Below are 21,709 nucleotides of genomic sequence, written 5' to 3'. Positions count from 1 at the left end.
TAAGATGCAAAGGGAATGTATTTTGAAAATTAATGGCTTGATTCTAGGTACATTGTCTCCAGAAGACTCAAGAATTACAATGATAATTTATATTGAACCATAAAAAAAAGAGGAAAAAAGGCATGCATATGATATTTATTGATTTAGAAAGAGCTCGCAATTGGATTTTGAGGTGTAGATAGTATGCTATATATGTATGATGGAGCTTCAACTATTGTGAGTTTAAAATTAAGAGATAAATGAATCTATAACAATGTTTAATGTTTTCATTGGTTGTAAATTGATTATCTAAGGCCTTGTTTACATGTGTAATAGAGGTGAAACAAGGAGAGTAATTTCTATTTGTTATTACCAAAATGAGAGATTTATTCTAGAAATAACTATTTCTATGTTTACTTTTATTCTGAAATAAAGGTGTAATAATTATATTTGATGTGATATAAAGTGAGAGTAAAAAGAAGGATTTTTTTTTGAAATACCCTTCGATTTGATTTGAAGTAGATTGATGGGATAGATTATTAATATACTCTATGTATATGCATATAAAAATGTATTATCATGCTTTATGTATGTAATTCTATATACGGTGTTGGTAGATGTGCATTATTATTTTAGTTGTCTACATAGGCAATGGTAGGTAGATAGGTATGTACTGCAAGGGCGCAGGCGACATTTGCTATGATAGGGTGCTACATATGCAAATGCAGGTGAGGACGGTACGGATACAAAGCTAGGGAGATAGATATGCAATACAAAACTTGTACATATGCAATGCTAGTAATGTTGTAATGCTAATACAATTGTAGTTGTAACGTTACATGCGTGCAATATTAGAGACATAGTATGTAATGCAAGATCACTATGTATGCAATGTCAGTAATGTTGTAATGCCAATATAGTTGGAGTTGTAATGCTCTAGGTATGCAATACCAGAGACGTAGGTATGCAATACAAGAAATAAAGATTTGATTAGGTTAATACATAGTGGATATATTATTTTATCTTCGAATAAATATATAATTTGATAATATATTGGTTTAGTAATACTATACATTTAATGTTATTAGTACACATAAAAATATTTTAATAAGAAGATAATTTATAATTATATTTTATTATATCATATCAAATATTATATTATTAAATATTTTTAAAATATTTATATTTATATTTAAGTATATATTTGAAAATAATATTTAATAATAATACATTTTAAATGTGCTTATTTTTGTAGAATATTAAAGTATTGACATTTATACCTTTTAAGTTGAATTTTATTTATTTAGTGTAAAACAAAAAATATTAGATTATAAATATGTTTTTATTATGTCCAACTATAAATAGTTTTGTCATATATATGCTTACTCATAAGAATGTACTATTAAAAGAAAATGATGAATTATGATAAGACATTTAAGAATTTGAAATATAAAATAGAGCTATTCTAATGTTTAGCTGTTATTCTGGAATAAGAATTTGTATTGTGGAATTAAGACAAAGATATTTCGGAAGTGAATAGGGGACTAAAGATATTCAAGATGATGGTAGACTTTGTTTAACGATAGCATTATTTTACTTGACCCAATATAAGATAGAGTATATAATTATGCTAGAATATATGGAATCTTTACTGGGCTACCATTCCCCCACTTTCTCCCAAAAAAGATTATGCTAGAATATATTGTACATACTTCTACTGAATTGGTTATTAAGACAAGATATCTGTGAGGTAGAACTTATCTTTTGACGCTAGACCTATACTCAGATAAATGGAGTATGATGGCAGTATCATAAGCAGAGAAGCTGAGCAGGATCAGAAAATTATGTGGTGTCTATAAGATGCTGTATGATACCCCTTTATAGAAAAGAGAATTATATGTACTCAGTTTTCTGTTGCTGAAATGTGAACATTGCCATAAGACCGTTTTATGTATGTAAGATGAAATATAATACCCCTTTAGTGGAAAAGAGGATCTATTTTTTGAGATATATATATATATGAGAAATAAGGAAAGAGAATTTATTTGATGGCTATAAACCACTTTTGTTATCTCATTACCCTCCCTTGTTTTTTTTGCCACTGATTAGTGCAGAGCAGATTAATCATTATAGGCTAGATTAACTGTTAGATATTGGCCACATAACTTTAGCTCATTTAACTGAGGAACAACTATTTGAGGGTTTTACAATATAATGCATGCTGAAAGAGTAGACCATTTAGCTCCAAGGTGCTGTAATGTTCATTGAGCCAAGCGAAATCACAATTCTATATATCTATGTATATGAATATGTAAGTACTTTTCGAATCTTTACTATTAGTTAGGCATGTCTTGAAAGCTGTTGCTAAATTTTTATTGCATATGATATGTCATGGAATTTGAATCAAGTTTAGTTTGGCAGTAAACTTTCTCAGTATTTACTTTCATTATAAAAAAGATGTATTTACTTACACAAAAACAAATTCTCTACAATTACTTGGACCATCAGGTTCATTTTTCCCGATGATTCAGATTAAAAGAAGAATGGTAGCATGGTGGTTATACTCCAAGTTTCTGGTTCAATATCTTTTCTGTTGCTGAGTTTTCCAGGTACGAGGATGCAATAAGGCTTCTGAAGAGTCTACTTTCCAGAATTACTTCAGACAATAGGAGAGGATATTGGACCCTGAGGCTTTCTGTTGATTTGGAGCATATGGGTCATTTCAACGAGAGTCTTTCAGTAGCTGAGAAAGGAGTACTCGATCCCTGGGTTCGAGCTGGTTCAAAAATAGCAGTACAAAAGCGAGCAGTGCGTTTAAGCAAACCACCACGCCGTTGGAGAACTCCTAGTTATGCTGATTCGATTAACAAAAAGATTAAAGAGGTATGTATTTTCTTTTCATCAAAATCTGGACAAGAATTTGCCCAACATATAACTGAGATAAGCTAGAAAAATAGGAGAAATGTTCTGGGCAAATTTTGTGATATCCCTTAACCAAAAATATATATTAACATGATCTCTAATAATATTTACTGAGTTTCGAGGACGAAACTTATTTTAACGGTGGTAGAATGTGGAGACCCTTAATATGTGGTAAATCCTATCTTTATCTCTAATGACAGAAGGGTATCAAAACATTTGGTTTTGGTCTTGTTTAGATTTCGTTAAAATGGGAAGGTTGTACAGAGAAAGAAAGTCCTAATAAGGTCACATGAGAGACCGATCAAGTTTTTAATTATTTGGAAAATTTTTATTATCACCTGTTTTGGTGTAACTAGAGCTTTTGGTTCTTGATTGATTTGTTTGCCCTCAAGAGGATGTTAATAAAAAGATTACGTTAGCATGTGTGATTTTATCTTTTCTATGAACATGAGGTGAATATGAACTATGAAGTAATATCATTTTACATTTTCCTTGAGGTCAGAGTGGTGCAACAAAATTGTGGAACCATAATGGAGCACGAACAAGAAAATATCCTAGTAATTGTGAACATGTGTTTTATAGTTCACTTTGGAGAAATATGATTATTATGTATGGTTGTCAATTGAAGATTGTGACATTAAATTCTTGGGTGTACAATTTTTGAGGAGCAAATAAAAATTGATATCTTGTTTAGTGAAAGGAGATTTAATTTGTCACGACCCGAATTTGGAATCATGACCGGCCATGCACCTCAATACGTTTGAGATACACGAAGCCTTACTAATACTTCGTAAGTGTACAATGACAAGAATAAATAAACGAAGAAGATTTGCTTTATTAAATTTAAACTAATTATAATGAACAGAAAACAATGTCATTGTTTGTGTCTCTAAACGAAATAAAATTAACAATTTAATCTAAAACATAAAATCCAAAAGAGCGGAAAAGTAAATAGGTAGATCCTAAGTGGAGGTAAGGTCTCGGTGCATTTCGCTCAGTCGTCACACTGACTATTTCCTGAGATAATAAAAAAAAGAAAAAAAAGAAATCCATGAGCCAACAACTATATAGCTCAATGAGTGGAATCCACTCGAAAACCAAATAAATTCTAAAATTTTATAGTTTTAAATAAAACCAAAGTTCAACAATATACATAACAATTTCCAACATGCATGCTCTTAAATAATGACAATGATAACAATAGAGAGTCTAACTTGTAGCTTTGCACAGTTTCAACATATTAACATCTTTCCAATGTTTATAATGTTATTTGTCTCAATGGGTCTATACCCTATGGATCCACATCAATTAGAAGTCATCTCGAGATGACGCTCGGGACTTTTTCTCATAGCTGATCCGGTTAGGGTCATCGGATGGTATCACTATGTGATCAACACACCCTGTCTTTTTCACTAACTGTTGAGAGAGGTTAGAGTCACCTAAAAAATTTCTCATTCATCTTAGGACTGTTTCTTAATCCCGCTAGAGTCACCTAAGAAAGTAACCGCAGTGATTTGATATAGGACTTTTCCCTGAACTTTCAAATAGACTTGAGTCATCATGGAAAACTGTAAGTGATCTATACCGAACTGTTCTCTAAGTTATACCAATACTAGTTTTATTTTTCTTTTCACTAAAATTTATAATTTGTACAAGGTATGGCGATGCACTGAGTGTAATAATTAAATACACATAGAAAATTAGGGTTTAATTTATAGATTAAAAATCCAAATTTAAATTTGATTTGGATTCGGCGAGATTTCCGCGGCCGCCTCATCGCGTGCCGGGAGAGGGAGAGGGGAGGGGTTGCACAGGTTACTAATGGAGAAGTCATGAATAATGGATGGTGCTTTGAACAATGGTATCTTACACTAGTTAGAGTTTGTGTTTTTGAGATTGAACATGATCTATAAAAATTAGTTTGAGATATTGGAGCTATGTTCACAAACAAATATTTTGTTATGTTGTTCAACTTGTGGATTTGGATTCATGCAGATTAGATAAAGATGATGCGCATTATAATAAAATAGTGAGCAATCTACCCTGGATTTATAGTATTTGATTAGTAAACTCTAGAAGTTATATTATTTGATATGTTGTTAGATTTAAAGGTAGACTATTGATTTTTGTAAGAATTACCTTGAATGTTGTTATATTTTAATGATGGTAGATTGTGAGAACTTTAATGATATTTCTCAGTTTCAAGTACAAAACTAATTTTAATGATAGTATAATGTGATATCCCTGAACCAAAATTAAATATTAACATGATATCTAATAATATTCACTTAGTTTCAAAGACGAAACTTATTTTAACAGTTGTAGAATATGGAGATCCTTAAAATTTGATAAATCCTAGCTTTATCTCTATTGACATATATGGATTAGTATTTTTATCATTCATGTTATTAAGACTATAATAAAGAGTGCATATTTCTATTTGTTGTAATCTTAGTATTATACCTAAATAGAGCTAGCTAATGTTGGAAATAATCCATGGAAATTGTAATGTTCCATATAGTTTCATTTACTCATTCACTTGGTGTTACGTTTGTTACTAAATGAAGAGAGTACATTCTTCTGTTTTTGAAATCACAATATTAGACCTAAATGAACTAGTTAAGGCATGACAAGAATCAAAGAAATAATAATATTTTTTCAAGGAGATTATGTTATGCAAAACTAGATTTTTGAGTTATTGATGAGATTAGCACTAATGATTTTATTAGTGAGCTAATTGATTTTATGTTCCATGGTTAAGAATAATTATCTAAATTATTGTCTTATTAATTTAGAACTTTATTGTTTTAGGTTTAGTCTAATTTAGTAAACCTAATATTCTTAAATACTTATAAAACTAGGTGTCGCTTGACACCTCATGTGATATGTTAGGGGAGGATAAGTATAGCTATAGCAGCCATTTTTAGGGTTTTCTCTATAGAATAGAGAGAAGAAAAGAGCAAAGAGAAAGAAGAGAAAGATGAGGAGAAGAGCTTTTTTGTAGGATTTTGATTGATAAAACTTGGATCCTAAGTAGTAGATGTATATTTTCACATGTTTTCTATTCTTTGTGGTAAGTTTGGAGAACTAAAGGGTTTTGTTACATAAACTCGGGATTATGGATGGCTATGTTGACTGGCACGCATGTTGTGCTGAGGGGTGCCGGTTTGACACAGCTACGTGCTGGTCATTGTGTCATGTTGAGCTTTTTTTTAAATTTTTTTTTTATTTCCATCAATTATTATTAAATCAACTTTAGTCATTTTCTTAGCATACATGATATGACATATGAAGCCTATTTTTTTAACTTTTTTTTTATTTTTACTAATCATCATCAATTAACTTTTGTCATTTTTGGAATCACAACTTATGCCTAATTTTTGTTTTTCATTCTCTAATTTCTAATCAAATCATGTAATTATAATGCTTTATCATCTAATCTTATTTCCTTCATGTCTTTTTCTTATTTCTTCCATCAACTCTTTTAAATATTTCTAAGACCCTTATGAAGTGTTAAACACAATTAACACTTCTCTCTTTCAACTCCAACCGTTGCCCTCTTTATTCTTTATATTTCTCTCTTTCTATTTTCTTGATAACTTTTACTCCGGCGATCTTATTTGACATTGACAAGCGTGGTGTCGAGCTCCCGTGGTGATTTTCTCCAACAATTTCTGCATAGCTTGTGTGTTTGAGTTCGATTAGGTAATATTTTCTTTCATTCTCATAAGTTTTAACTTTCTATTTATATTTTAAAAACTAATTTGGATGTACAAATACTAAATCTAGCTCAATTTTGCTAGATTTATTATTTTTAAGGGTTTTTCCACATAAATCGAGTATTTTGGAGCTAGAACTATGAGAAATACTCTTTCAAATATCAAAATCAAAAGGAAGATTTCTCTCAAACATGTTATTATATTAAATTAATTAAAATTTGATCAAAATTGGTATGGGAACATGTTAGATTAACTCTATATTAGTTGATTTGAACCAAAATTTTGTAAATCTAGTCAAAATTTCAGAATAATTAGATTTTCCCAAAAAATTTCCCCAAATTTTAAAAATTCAAAATTAATATGTCAAATTCATTGAAATTGGATAACAATTGGTATAAGAACATGTTAGATTTATTTCATATGAGTTGATTTGAACTCAAATTTTCTAATTTTACCTAAAATTTCTGTATATTAGATTTCCTAAATTTTAAAGATCCGAAATTAATATGTCAAATTCATTGAAATTGGATGACAATTGGTATAAGAAAATGTTAGATTTACTTTATATAAGTTGATTTGAACTCAAATTTTATAATCTTACCTAAAATTTTTGCATAATTAGAAATGGAGAAATTGGCAAAAAATTCTAAAAATTCTCAAATTACTTGTTTCATGTTTCTATTGCAAAATCACACAATTTCACTATTTCTGACCAAATTACACTTGCTTTATTTTTGAGTGGGAGAGAGATTCTGCTTCTCATTTAATGCCAGTTTGTTCTTTGCCCAAAAAAATCAATAATTTTTTTTAAAGGAATTAGTACTTTTTTAAACCAAGGAATTATATTACATATTTTTCTTCTTCTTCTTTCTCTTACTAGTATTTTATCTAAACAAAGTTGTCATTATTTGGTTCGTAAACCATATAGGAGCTCACAAGCCTACTAATCAACTTCTTTTATCACTTAATTTGGTACTCAAATATTTACGTAAAGTTAATATTGATTAGATATATGTTTTTTTATAACAATAGATTACGATTATGATATATGTTTAATGTTTTCATCTTACCTTTCTCATATTAACTTCGGTCAATACTATTTTGGATACGTTGGAAATTTGTTTAATTTTCTATAATTTTATCTCTCATGAGTATTATTCGGTCGTTTCGGGGCTTAAAATTTATTGGAAGATGACAGCTTAAGAAAATAACATATCTATTGATAACTGATGCAATTCATTATTAAATAACAGAATAAACTTTTTTCCACTATTTTGTTCATATCTTTCTTATATAAACTTTGATCAATATTATTTTATTTGCGTTAGAAAGACTATTCAGTCCTTTACAACTTCATTTTTTATTAGTATTTTCAAATTTGACCATTTTGAGACATTAAACTTCATCTTTTATTAATATTTTTAAATTCGCTCGTATATTTCTCATATGAACTTCGGTTGGTACGATTTTACAAAAACTTATTCAGTCCTTTACAATCTTATCTCTCACGAGTACCTTTAAATTTGATCATTTATGGCCTTAAAATTCATTGAAAGATGACAGCTTAATAAATAATGTAATCCGTTGATAAATGACTTAATCTGTTACTAAATTATTGAATTGACTTTTGTTAACTAATTTACTCATATCTTTTAAATATGACCTCCGATCGATATTATTTTATATGCATTGGTAAACTTATTTAGTCCTCTACAACTTTATCTCTCACGAGTATCTTCAAACACCATTTTAGAGGCTAAAGATTTATTAGAAGATGACAACTGGGAAAAATAATGTAATTCGTTGAGAAATAACATAATTTGTTGATAAATGACATAATTCGTTACAAAACAAAGAAATCAACTTTAGTTCAATATTTTGCTTATATCTTTATTATGTGAATTTTGATCGGTATTAATTTATATGTATAGGAAAGCTTATTTAGTCTTCTATAATTCATCTCTCACAAGAGCTTCAAATTCAACCATTTTAAGGGCTAAAAATTTTGAAAAATAACAAGTTAAAAAAAATAACGTAATTTGTTGATAATTGAAGTAATTTGTTACTAAATAATAGAATAAATTTTTATTCACTATTTTGATCATATTTTTCTCATATGAACTCAATTGGTATTATTTTATATTTGATGGAAAACGTATTTAGTCTTCTATAACTTGATATCTTATAAGTATCTTCAAATTCGACCAGTTTGGGGATTAAAAGTTCATTGTGTAATGAAACTTTAAAAAAATAACATAATCCATTGAGAAATAACGTAATTCATTGATAATTGACGTAATCTGTTAGTAAATAACAAAATCAATTTTTGTTCACTATTTTGCTCATATTTTTCTCATATGAACAACTATTAGTATGGTTTTATATACATTGGAAAACTTATTTAATTATCTACAACTTCATAGTATCTCCAGATTCAATCATTTTGGGGCGCTAAAAATTCATTGAAAGATGACACGTTAGAAAAATAGTGTAATCCGTTGAGAAATAAAGTAATCGTTTGATAACTGACATAATTCGTTACTAAATAATAGAATAAATTTTTGTTCACTGTTTTGCTTATATTTTTCTCATCTAAATTTTAATAGATATTATTTTATATTCATGGGAATGCTTATTCAGTTTTTTACAATTTCACATCTCGTGAATATCTTTAAGTTACCATTTAGCGGGTTAAAAATCATTAGAATATGGTAGCCTAAAAAAATAACATAATCCATTGAAAAATAACATTATCAGGTGATGGTTGACATCTATTAATAAATAATTGAATCCATAACTTTTCAATATTTTAGTCATAACTTTCTCATATGAACTCCAATTAATATCATTTTGGATGTGTTATAAAGAATATTCAATTATCTAAAACTTTATGTTTCACATTGATCGTCAAAGTTGGCTTAGTCCATGGCTAAATAATGTGATCCATTAATGAATAACGCTTTCTGCTATTAAATAACATAATCTACTGGTTGTGAGTGTTTCCTTTTATATCTATCTCATATGAACTCCGATTAATATTATTTTGGATGCATTAAAAATCTTTTTCAATTTACTACAACTTAATTTCTATTTAGTATCTTCTAACTCCATGGAATACGCTGCTAAATAATGGAATCCATTATTCTCTAGTGTTTTGGTTATAAGTTTTTCATATTAACCAATCACTGTCATTTTGGTCAAATTAACTCGATTTGATGTTATCTTCGAATGAATTGTTAGCCCAAGAAATGGTCAAATTTGAAAATACTTATGAGAGATGAATTTGTAGAGGACCGAATAAGTTTTGTAAATCATATCAAATAATACAGATCAAAGTTCATATGAGAAAGATATGAGCAAAATAGTAAATGAAAATTGATTCTATTATTTATAAACATATTATGTCAGTTATCAACGTATTACGTTATCTTTCTAAGATGTCATCTTCCAATGAATTTTTAGCTTCTAAAATAGTCTAATTTGAAAATACTCATAGCAGATTAGATCGTAGAGGATTGAATAAACTTTCTAAAGCATACAAAATAATATTGATTGGAGTTTATATAATAAAAGTATGAGCAAAATAATGAATAATTGTTGATCCATTATTTAGTGATTGATTACGTCAGTTATCCAATTATGTTATTTCTCAATGGATTATGTTTTATTTTTAAGTTGTCATATTCTAATGAACTTTTAGCTCTCGAAATGATCGAATTTGAAGATACTTATGAGAGATGAAATTTAGAAAATTGAATAAACTTTTCAATGCATACAAATAATATCGTTCTGAGTTCATATGTGAACAAAAGTTGATTATGTTATTTAGCAACGGATTACATTATTTCTCAACGGATTATGTTATTTATGAAATTGTTATTTTCCAATGAATTTTTAGCCCCTAAAATGATTGAATTTTAGGATACTTGTAAGAGATGAAGTTGTAAAGGACTGAAAGAACTTTCCAACGCATATAAAATCGTATCAATCAGAATTCATATGAAAAAGATATGTGCACAATAGTGAACAAAAGTTAATTCCATTATTTAGTAACAAATTACGTCATTTATCAACGGATGACATTACTTTTTTAAGTTGTCATCTTCTAGTAAATTTGTATGCCTCAAAATGGTTGAATTTGACAATACTAATAAGAGATGAAGTTGTAGTGGATTGAAGAAGTTTTTCTGCACATATAAAATAATAGCGATTCATAGTTTATATGAGAAAGATATCAGTGAAATAGTGAACAAAAGGTTAATTATGTTATTTAATAATAAAATAGTTAGTTATCAACTGATTACATTATTTTCTTAAGCTGTCATCTTCCAATGAATTTTAAGCATCCGAAATAGTCGAATTTGAAGATACTAATGAGAGATGAAGTCATAAAAGACTAAATAAACTTTTTGATATCCAAAATAGTATTGATCGAAGTTCATATGAGAACGATATGACAAAAATACTAAAGATATATCGTAATCGTAATTGTAATCTATTGTTACAAAAGAATATATATTTGTTCAGTAACAACTTTAGGTAAATATTTGGATGCATTAAATCATATAAAAAGAAACTGACTATAGGCTTACGAGCTCTTATATGGTTTTTGAAGACAATATTAGCAAGTTTGTTTAGATAGAATGCTAGTAATAGAAAGAAGAAGAATATTTAATTCTTTGGGTTTAAAAAGATACTGATTTCTCTAATAAAAGTATTGTTTCCTTTTAGAAAAAGAACAAAAGACATTAAACGAAAAGCAAAACTTTCTCCTCCCACTCAAAAATAAAGCAAGGGTAATTTGGTCATAAACAATAAATTTGGGTGATTTTGTAATAAAAAGACTGTCGAGCCACCCCTCTTCTTTGGGATCTTGACCACTTCGTTCCCTTCATCTACTTAATCACTTCCACAATCTACCCTTATATCAAACGTGTAACGCCCCCGCCCGGCACGGCACGTGCACGCCCACGCGCCCACACGGCACGCGCGGCGCACGTGACAGGTCGGGCGGGGCCCGTCACGCACAGATACTCTCCTGTGAACATATAATCATGACATCATCAAATAAAACCTGTTAACCTATCCATGATCATATAATCCATCACTAAATACATCATACTATCAACCAAATAAACTTGTTAACATATGAATATCCAAGTCCATAATAATATACACTAGACCACTACATAATCTGGCAAGCCCCACACAGGCCACAACAAACCATCAAGATACAACTAAACAACTGATATACGAGTGCTCTATAATCTGACATATACTATATAAATCATCATCTGATACAATAAGGTACAAATATAACAAACAACGATACAACTCAAAGTCTGGTTAAATTATCTTCTATACCGCTTCACGTCTATAGCTCACCTCATCCTTGCTTTAAATTATCCCATCATGATATCTCAAGTCGCTTTCACGTATCATAATATCTAGTGTTAGAAAAGAAATAAAGAGAGTCATGAGCAAAAGGCTCAGTGAATAGACCTTATCCCGAATCAGTGAAGTCAAACAGAGAGTAAATCATGTACTGGATAATATGAATCAGAAAGCAGTATGATGTCATGTATGAACATATATATATGTATCCTCAAAGACATATATATGAATGAAATTAATCCTCATGAATGAGCATATTATATCCTCATCTAAAAATATATCACATGATGAAATTACCATATAACATCACCGAATATAACGACATATCATGTATAACAATAATGGAATTGGTCACATCAATGATGATGCATGATGCATGCAAACCACTAGATAATCGTATATATCAGAGCCAGATATAATCCACATATCTCTCACTATCACAATTCACCGTCTCAACTCTGAATATTATCCATCATGCTAGACTACGGTACCCGGCCCCAAACTCGATACACATCATGTCACAAGCTCAGAGCATACCCTGTCATACGCTAAAAGTATCTCTGTAGATAAATCATACCCTGCCATACACTAAGGGTATCTCTGAATAAAGTAATCATACCCTGTCATACGCTAAGGGTATATCAATGATAGTTGTACCCTGTCATACGCTAAGAGTACAACCATCAGCCATCACCATACTCTGTCATACGCTAAGAGTATATCCAGTATCAGTCCGGACCAGATACCGTTTCAGCCATCACATCATATCACATCGCATCACATACACATGTACTTTTATGATTTCCTATACATGATAAATCATATGCATATATCCAGTACGACAACAGATCATGCAACTCAGAAATTTAAGTGGTAAAGAAGCCGAGAGAAAAATGATGCAATGCCGACTCTAACCATGTATACTTTTGCTAGTTTATCACATGCATACTCATGATAGAGATCATTTCGACATAAAAACCATAACAGTATAATCATCTCTATATATATCACCAATGTACTCATATCTCAGATCAGCCTAATTAAATACATGATAAAATATGCTTGACTGAAATCATCTCTAGATAAAATCATATAATCATGCTGGAGGTCAAAATATGCGTGTACGTAAGATATAATATATCCTAATTTGAGAAAGGCGTCTAGGGGATAAGACTACTCACAGTCTGATCAGAAGACACAAACCACGCATCTCTCACGTCCGTCAATTAACCGAGTGACACTCATCGCTAGCAAAGTCCACGGGGTCTCAAATAAGGGGTTCGGGATCTGAAAATGTTTAAGTAACATAAAGTTAGTTGTTTATCCCATTATAATCCGTTCGAGTAAAATATAATGATTTATTAGATTTTAGAATTTCTACTCATTTTTATAACTGGCTAGATTTTTAATTATAAATAAAATATAAATATAGATAAAAACCTAATTATAATTAAATTATATCTTGATTAATTAGGGACTATGTAGTCATTATCTTATTTGTTACAAAATAATAATGTATAATAAATTATAAGAATTATTTAAAATGTATCTCATAAAAATGTTAGTATATAAATTTGATAATTATAATTTATAAATCTATATATTAATCTAATAGAGATATAAATAAATAAATATGAGTATTACTTATATTTATACCTAATTAATCATTGATTATACAAATTACAATTAATACTAATCATATTGAAGAATATATTATTATTAAAATAATTAATGTCTAAATAATCTATTTGCATTAATTAAGAAGGAAAAACCTAAATAAATAACATCAAATAAATAAATAATTAAAACACTGCTACAGCTGCCGGCCTCTTGCCGGCGGCTCGGCTCCGACGAGCCCGAGCCCAAAGAAGGAAAAAGAGAGAGAGAGAGAGAGAGAGAGAGATAGTGATATAGAGAGAGGAGGAGGAGGATCATCTGTGGCAGCACGACGATAGCGGCGGCGATTCGGCAGTGGGGGAGAGAGAGAGAGAGAGTCCGAGGGAAGAAGAAAAGAGAGAGAGACCAAACGAGAGGGAGAGAGAGAGAGAGAGAGAGAAGGCGGTGGGTGGGGGGTTGGCGGTGGCTGCGGCGACGCGAGGGGGGGTGCGTGGCTTCTCCCCCACGCTGCCTCGTTGCATGGGCACGAGGTCGGCCACGTCATGCCCATGTAAAGTTTTTTTTTTTTTTTTTGGGGGGATTGGGTTGTTACAAAATGTATCCCAGGTTTATCAGGCAAAACGCGGAGAATTAAATTTTTTGAATAGCTTTTTACGAGAATAATATGGTAATACCTATAAATGTAACATTTGAAGAGAGAAATTAGTAGTACTCTTATCTAATTCTGTAATTTTGTTCTTTTTCTTTGGTGGTATATTTAACACTAGATATAGAGAAAGAAGAATCTAAGGAGAATCAAGGGCTGTTATGTTAGAGGATTCTATGCAGATTTTATTCTAAACTTATGGCTAAAGAAAGTGAAGTTAATTTTTTTAAGGCAAGTCTATGATTGACTAAAAAATCTTTGCCTTGGAATAAGTAACTTTGGTTTTAAAAATGACTCGTTTGACATATGTATTTTAAAATACCTAAAATACCCCTCATGTGACATTAAATTTTGGTTCCTCTTTTATTTTTACCTCAATATTGAAAAACTTACTTAAGGATGTTAAGGTTATTTTGCGTCCACAGTTAATTTAACTCATGGTTTGCTGGATTGGCTGAACCAGATCCTAATCCAAGCCCGATCCAGACTCTCTCTCTTTCTCTCTTTCACTCTTTCCTCTCACTCTCTCTCTTTCTCTCTTTCTCTCTTTCACTCTTTCCTCTCACTCTCTCTTTTTCTCTCTTTCACTCTTTCTTTCTCTTTCTCTCCTTACTTGAAACACCCAAACCTCCAAATACACGTGTAAACCGCGTGGGTAAATCCCTCCACGCGGTGCATCACATGACCTGTCAGTACAAGAATTTCACAAGACACACAACAGCACAAATTCACCATAATTAAACTCAACTATAAGAGTCCGGATACAAGTTCCACAGGCCACAACAAGCCTTCCGAATATACATCAAAAATACAATGCTAAAGTCCAAAATACAACATCATCATAATGCCCTTGTAGGGGCTTAATACAACTAACAGATATACTGAAAAAGAAAGGCAGCTACTCCTTGCTACCCGCGCCTGCGTCCCCTAGCTCTGAAATAATGTCACTACGAGGTGGTGAGTAGGATCTATACGATCTAAATAATGCAATCACATGTGTATATCCAATGTATGCCTATATTTGCTAACAATAACAGTATGCTTATAGGAATGACTTACTATAAGTTACTAAATTAATGAAATCGATAAAGATTACTAGTCACTATCCTGGAACATGTTAGTTCCTAAACATATCACGATAAATCCACACAGATATAAAGTTTGATACAATCTCTTATTCATACACATCTCAATCATAGTGTTTACATGTTATGTACAGCAATAAAAGAGCAGTTTAGTCATCTCATGCCTAGCAAAGCATTAATCATACTTATCATCACTCACCGAGCTATTCACCACACAGGGTAAATACTCTCAAGAAACAATCATCCATCACATAATCATCTATCATCTCATACATCGAGGGGGAAATATATACACATCTAGCGGTAATGCCATCTACACGTGTATGGCGACACTACGAGTGACCAGTTGTCTGTGGCCATCAGACTAAGGACCCCGGTCGTAAGCCCATACTCACTTTCTCTAAATCATCACTGCCCTCAGCGGGAGAATCGGGAGCCCTCGGCTCATCAACAGACGCCTTAATCCTGCGTCGTCGAGTACCGCTAGAGTTATATCCTCGCCTCACAATCATGTTCTTCTATCATCATAATCGAGTTCTGACTATACAGTATAACTACCTGAATGTCACACAGGCTCCCGACCTCAGGTGTAGGCCGCTAATAGTATAGTCATATAAAATACACTCTACCCTTAACCCTGGGCTGAGGGAGTAAGGGTACTGCTAATGATAGGTGGAAGTGGTGCAGTGTCTATGAGTGTATAAACCATGTCATAGTTATCATGATCGTTACATTCTATATTCACAATAATATACATCTATGCAAGGGTATACCATACAGGATACATGTAGAGCATTATCACACTAATGCTTATGCTGCATTAACATTCTCATAATATTATGATGAGCAAGTTATCAATAACTGCATATGTAAAGATATAACCTGGTGTACTAAATGCATGTATTAATACCGACATTTCCTACAGTGTCATGACAGGTATAATGACTGTAATTATATTATTCTAGATTTGTATAACTCTACTCGCCTGGGGGGTCTCCACAGTATGCTAAATCTCGTCAGCTAGCCGGCTCCTCCGGAATCCCAAAATCCTCCTCACACGGTGTCAATCCTATTAATTCATGCAAGTAAGCCATACGTAAGATTAGCGAACTAATAGAATTAATTATCTTATTAGCGCATTTATGTTTGGCAAATACATGAGTCAAGGGTCTCCTAGGGCGAGTCTTATGTTATCCTAAAATTCACATAATACTAAATTGTCCTTTTCAATAAATTTGTTGTAATATTAGATTAGATTTTTTTTTTTTTTTTTTTTAGTATCCTCTTTCTTGGATTTGGACTGGAACACATACATCAAGGATCAGGCTAATTAAATCAGGTGAAAAAGATAAACAGGGTTATAGGGTCCAAATGGCCCCAAATGGGCTAGGCTAGAGGCAATGGGTAGGCTCAAACCCAACCCAAATAAGCAAGAGGGCCTTGGTGGGCTGGGAGCCCAACCACAGCCCACCAAGGTTGGATTAGTGGGCTGCAGATTGCAGCCCACCCAACATTTGGGTTAGTGGGCTGCAGCCTGCAGCCCACCCGAGTCCAAGGCCAGGTGGGCTGCGGCCTGCAGCCCACCCGAAACCAAGTCCAGGTGGGCTGCGGCCTGCAGCCCACCAACACTCATCTCCCACCCCCATCTCTTTTGAGGGAGGGAGACAGAAGGGAGAGCGGAAAGCCCGAGGGGCTGCGACGGCGCGGCGTGGCACGAGGCCATCGGGTAAGTAGGGGGAAAAGGAAAAAAGAAAGAGGGGAAGAGGAGGGCCGACGGCGATAGGCAGCGCTCCATGGCCGGCGGCCATGGAGGTGCCTCCTCTCCTCAAAGAGGGCTCGAAGCCCAGAGAGGGCTTCTCTCCCTCCACCAGAGCTTCTCGGATCGACGGCTAGACACGAGGTCATTGGCCGCCGTGGACTTCGACGACGGCGAGGGAGGGGAGTTATACTATAGAATTTAATGGCAGGGGTAGGAGGGCTCACCGGGGGGGGCAGGGTTTGACGCACGTGCTCGGCGCGTGCGTCAGTCAATCAATTTTTTTTTTTTAATTTGGGTTGTTACATTACTATATAACCATTGTTTCTCTTACGGAGAAATCTAGCTCCGGTGACGCAGATCTAACTCCGACAAACTTCGATTATTTTTAGTATATAATTTTTTAATATATTTCTTTATTTCTCTCTCAGTTTTTTTCATTTTCTCCACTCTCTTTTTCTTTTGTTCACTGTACCATGGTTTTTCTTTCTTTTGTTTGATTTTCTTTCACTCACTCTCTTTATAGTCTCTTCTTCTTTTCAATTTTTATTGCACCATAGTTTTTTTTTCTTTATTTTCTTATTTTTGGTAAAAAAATTTCTAAATTTTTGAAATTTTTTTTGTATTTTTAAATAATATTTAGAATTTATGTAATTAAAAAATCCAATCTAACCCAAGCGGCCAATACGGCCAATCCTGATCGCCATCCCGATTTTTCGAACCTTGATTTAACTCACCTATATGACTATCAAAGTTAACCTAACTGAAACTAACATAATAGTAAAGTTACCTTTGAAATTAAAGAATTAAAATACCTAAAATACCCCTTATTTGACTTTAAAATTTGGTTCCTCTTCATTTTTTCACCATAACCTTAAAAATCTTAATAGTATTAAGGTAATTTTGCATCTGCAGTTAATTTAACTCATGTGATAACTAATCGTCAATAAAACTAATGTTATGATGTCTTGAGGTATTAAAAATAAAATACAGGAGTTGAATGATAAATATTCATATGGTAGGGTGTGAATGATAATAAAGACAAAACATATGGTGTTTTTATTAAAAAATTTCTAATTTTATCTTATTCAGCTATTTAATTGCAAATTGACTCTGTAGGTTAATGTTAGGGGAAGGCCTTTGAATTGTGAAGTAGGAGTGAAGAATTTATTTTATGGTTATGATGGTGAGATTTGTAGAGTCGAGCAACTGGCACTACAATATTATGCTGAAGAAGGTGGTTGGCAAGGAGTCCATTCAGAAAGTGGCATTTGGATGACTATCTTTGGCCTTCTTATGTGGGATGTTATATTCTCCAATGTACCAGATGTCTTCCGATCTAAATTTCAGGTAGTGTTTTGTAGTTCCTCTTAATTGTCTCTATTTACTTTCTAGATTGTTGCATTAATGCCTTTGATGTCCTATCAGATTTCATAATACTGCAATCTGTTCCAAGCATTCATCCATGTCTTGTGCCCACTCCTTTAATTGTCCATGTATAGAAACTTTACAATCCACCTTTCCAATAGATGTTTGACTACTCCATGTAATTTCAAGATTGCTGAGAATGGATGAGGTTATAGTGTTTAATCTTCAGAGAGTACCAAGATTCACTTGTAATTTTTTCACTTAAACTCTACATGTGTCATGCATGTGAGCAATGAAAGCAAGAATGTAACAATTGAATAACTATAAATGATATGTATCTTTCCTTGTCCATGTTGATTTGGTTGATGCACTTTGTTGTTTGTTTCTTTGATGTTGATAATAGTACAACGAGGAAAAGAAATATTGTAACTATGCTGTTATTTCTATCAGATTCAAAGCCATTGATTTTATTAGATAACCAATTGACCCAAAAGTTTAAGTTGGTAGATAATTGACCAAAAATGTATAGCGTTTGTGGATAAATAATAGATAATAGGATCTGTAGTCCCTCATATCGTAATACTAAGATTTTGGGAATAAAAGTGAGTTATTAAGGTTTAAACCCATAATCTCCAGAAAATGTAGCTCTCCTACGATGTTAATTAATGTGATCGAAAAACTTAAGTTGTTAGATAACGGGTCATGCCTTTAACAACTCTGACTAGGGATTGCATGTAAAAGATGATTAGATGTAAGTTTGCTCAGTGATTCTATAGTCAAGTATCATGAAAAAAAGAAGAGCTCGCTCTTCATTGCCTTATCATCGTTTGAAATCTACGTCATTTTATCCTCTCAGATAGCTCCTCTGGACCTTGACACTGATGACTTCTATGAATCAAGGAAGAGTCTTATCGAATCTCACTTGAAAAGGATCTATGAGGGCATGGCTGAGGAGATCCTTATTACTTCATGGGACTTACATGTTGGGACAACTTGTCGAGGTGTCAACTGGGAGCGACATCCTCTATCGGACCTACGAGCTGTCGTCTCATGCATTGGTGGACGCTGCTTAGCTTCCCTTTGCCGTCATCTATCTCTAGACTACCGGAGTTGGTCCACTGGCATGCCAGACCTATTGTTGTGGCGCTTCCACAAAGAGAGTAGCAATGGTGAAGCCAAGCTTGTGGAGGTGAAAGGCCCAAGAGATCGGCTTTCAGAGCAACAGCGAGCATGGATGCTAGTCCTCATGGATTCTGGTTTTAACACTGAAGTTTGCAAGGTGAACCCATTTCCTAAATCCTAATAGCCTCCAGTTCGGTATTTATTCTACAATTCAATTATGTTTGTAGTTCGGGAAGCAAGTGCAAAAAGTAAAGCAGAAACCTTCTACAATTCAGTTTTCACATTCTTAAAATGTAGATTCTTTTTGCACGGTCGGAAGCAAAATATTGGAGCAGTACTTAGACATTTCGTACTGTACCTTTTGGCAAAATGGTTGGAGAAGTTATCCCGAAAGCAAAATTAAATAATTGAATGGTATTCCATCAGCCATTCTAAACATCTGCGATCTGCTTTAAACAACTTGCATGGCCAGATTTAGTTGCAGATTTCCTACAGTTGGTACATGAGTTCCGAGTTCCAGCCATCTGACAAGATAAATAGCTGAGTGTGTTGGAAATGTGGGTAATGGAGGTGGATGACCACCTTAGAAAATCCCCTACATCTTCGCAACTTCTTATAATATCTATCTTTTAGGTTACACCATGGTTGCAACCTTTGTCTTATTAGTGGTAACTTATAATCCTCTTTAGTTTACTCTTTTGTAAACCTGTACGGGGACCTAGAGGTGAGAAAAAAGAACAACATAAGGAAAAGCAATTCTCTCATTCTCTGTCCCTTGTTCTCATAATACTTTTTGTGTTCTTTTTCTAATTCATTGTGCACAAGTACAGCGGCTTCTAGTTTTACAACATGTTATCTGCACGATACACTATCATTATATTTTATTCGTTGTAAATTGATACGAAGATTTATTTAATTGAGGATAAGGTTTTACTTCTTTCTATTCGATCGACTAGCACAAGGTTCCAATTGTACGTGGAACACTCTTTTGTCTTCTTCACTATACCAAGGTATGTGAACTAAATACTATACAAATATATACAAGTTTATTAAATCAAATTCTTTCTCTTATTAATTTCATTAGAAATACTAAGAAGATATTGAATTTTACTTAATTGTTCCTTTCTTTATTTCATTCTGAAATAATATCATTTTTATTATTTATAGTATTTTGACAAATTCAAATCTTACAAAACTTAAATTTGCTCCGCTTGACATTTTGGGAATCAACTATTTATCTTGGGTTCCTATGCTAAAATTCATCTTGGCGCTATGAACCTTGGAAATACCATCAAAGAAAAAAAAATGAAGCATCCTTGCAGGATCGCTCAAAAGCAATATTTTTTCTTCTCCATCATTTTCATGAAGAGTTGAAAACTGAGTACCTTATGGTAAAATAGTAAACGATCAATTTATTTTGTGGAAGAATTTAAAGGAGAGATACGAGCATTAGAAGTCCATAATCCCCTTAAAAGTTTGCTTTAAATTTGTTAGCGAGTATAATTGGCCATTGTTTAGAATTAGCTCACGATTGATATTATGTGGTGATAATTTATTGACGAAGACTTGTTAGAAAGAATATTTTCTACATTTCATGTCTCAAATGTCCTCTTAGAGCAACAAAGTGATACGACTCGATTGGATTAGATCCATTCGTGACACATTGGGCTTATATTGTCGATCATATTTATCTATTTATCTAGTTTAGTCATTTATAGTTTTTAATACCTGTCATGACATGATAAAAGTATTATATTTGAGAGAGAGCTATGATGATGGTATGACATAGAGATTTATTTATACATTGTCGAGGATTATATACTTTTATCAGTTACGACATATTATCTACTTTTTATTTATGTATTATTGAGAAACATTCATATACTCATTCATGACATGATGTTTTTTCTGATTCATATTATTCAGTACATGATTTACTCTCTGTTTGGCTTCACTGATTCGGGGTAAGGTCTATTCATTGAGCCTTTAGCTTATGACTCTCTGTGTTTTCTCCTTTCCAAAAACCCAGGTGAATGAGAGGAGTAGGCATTCGAACACCATAAGCCAGGTCTATTGTCAGGCTGAGGCATTTAAATGCTGT

General features: G+C 32.5%; 1 protein-coding gene across 5 annotated transcripts in view; it reads left to right on the top strand.

Annotated features, from left to right (window-relative positions):
* The window catches only part of LOC140797820 (fanconi-associated nuclease 1 homolog), a 64,683-nt gene extending 44,132 nt beyond the window's left edge, over window positions 1-20,551 (top strand). For 3 of the 5 annotated variants that reach the window (XM_073151493.1, XM_073151492.1, XM_073151494.1), the window contains 4 exons: window positions 2,589-2,862; window positions 18,238-18,468; window positions 19,343-19,765; window positions 19,906-20,551. In XM_073151493.1, coding sequence (XP_073007594.1) covers window positions 2,589-2,862; window positions 18,238-18,468; window positions 19,343-19,765; window positions 19,906-19,950 — 973 coding nt within the window. In that variant the 3' untranslated portion in view covers window positions 19,951-20,551. Of the gene's footprint in view, window positions 1-2,588; window positions 2,863-18,237; window positions 18,469-19,342; window positions 19,766-19,905 lie in introns of those variants that run through there. The other 2 variants (XR_012110725.1, XM_073151495.1) reach the window with 2 other exon arrangements.
* The last annotated feature ends 1,158 nt before the right edge of the window (window positions 20,552-21,709 follow it).

The sequence above is a fragment of the Typha latifolia genome, chromosome 11 (assembly GCF_019914945.1).
Source record: "Typha latifolia isolate L0001 chromosome 11, TyphaL0001v2, whole genome shotgun sequence".
Lineage (NCBI taxonomy): Eukaryota > Viridiplantae > Streptophyta > Magnoliopsida > Poales > Typhaceae > Typha > Typha latifolia.
Note: the sequence above shows the minus strand (reverse complement) of the source record. Positions and strands in the feature narration are given on the sequence as shown.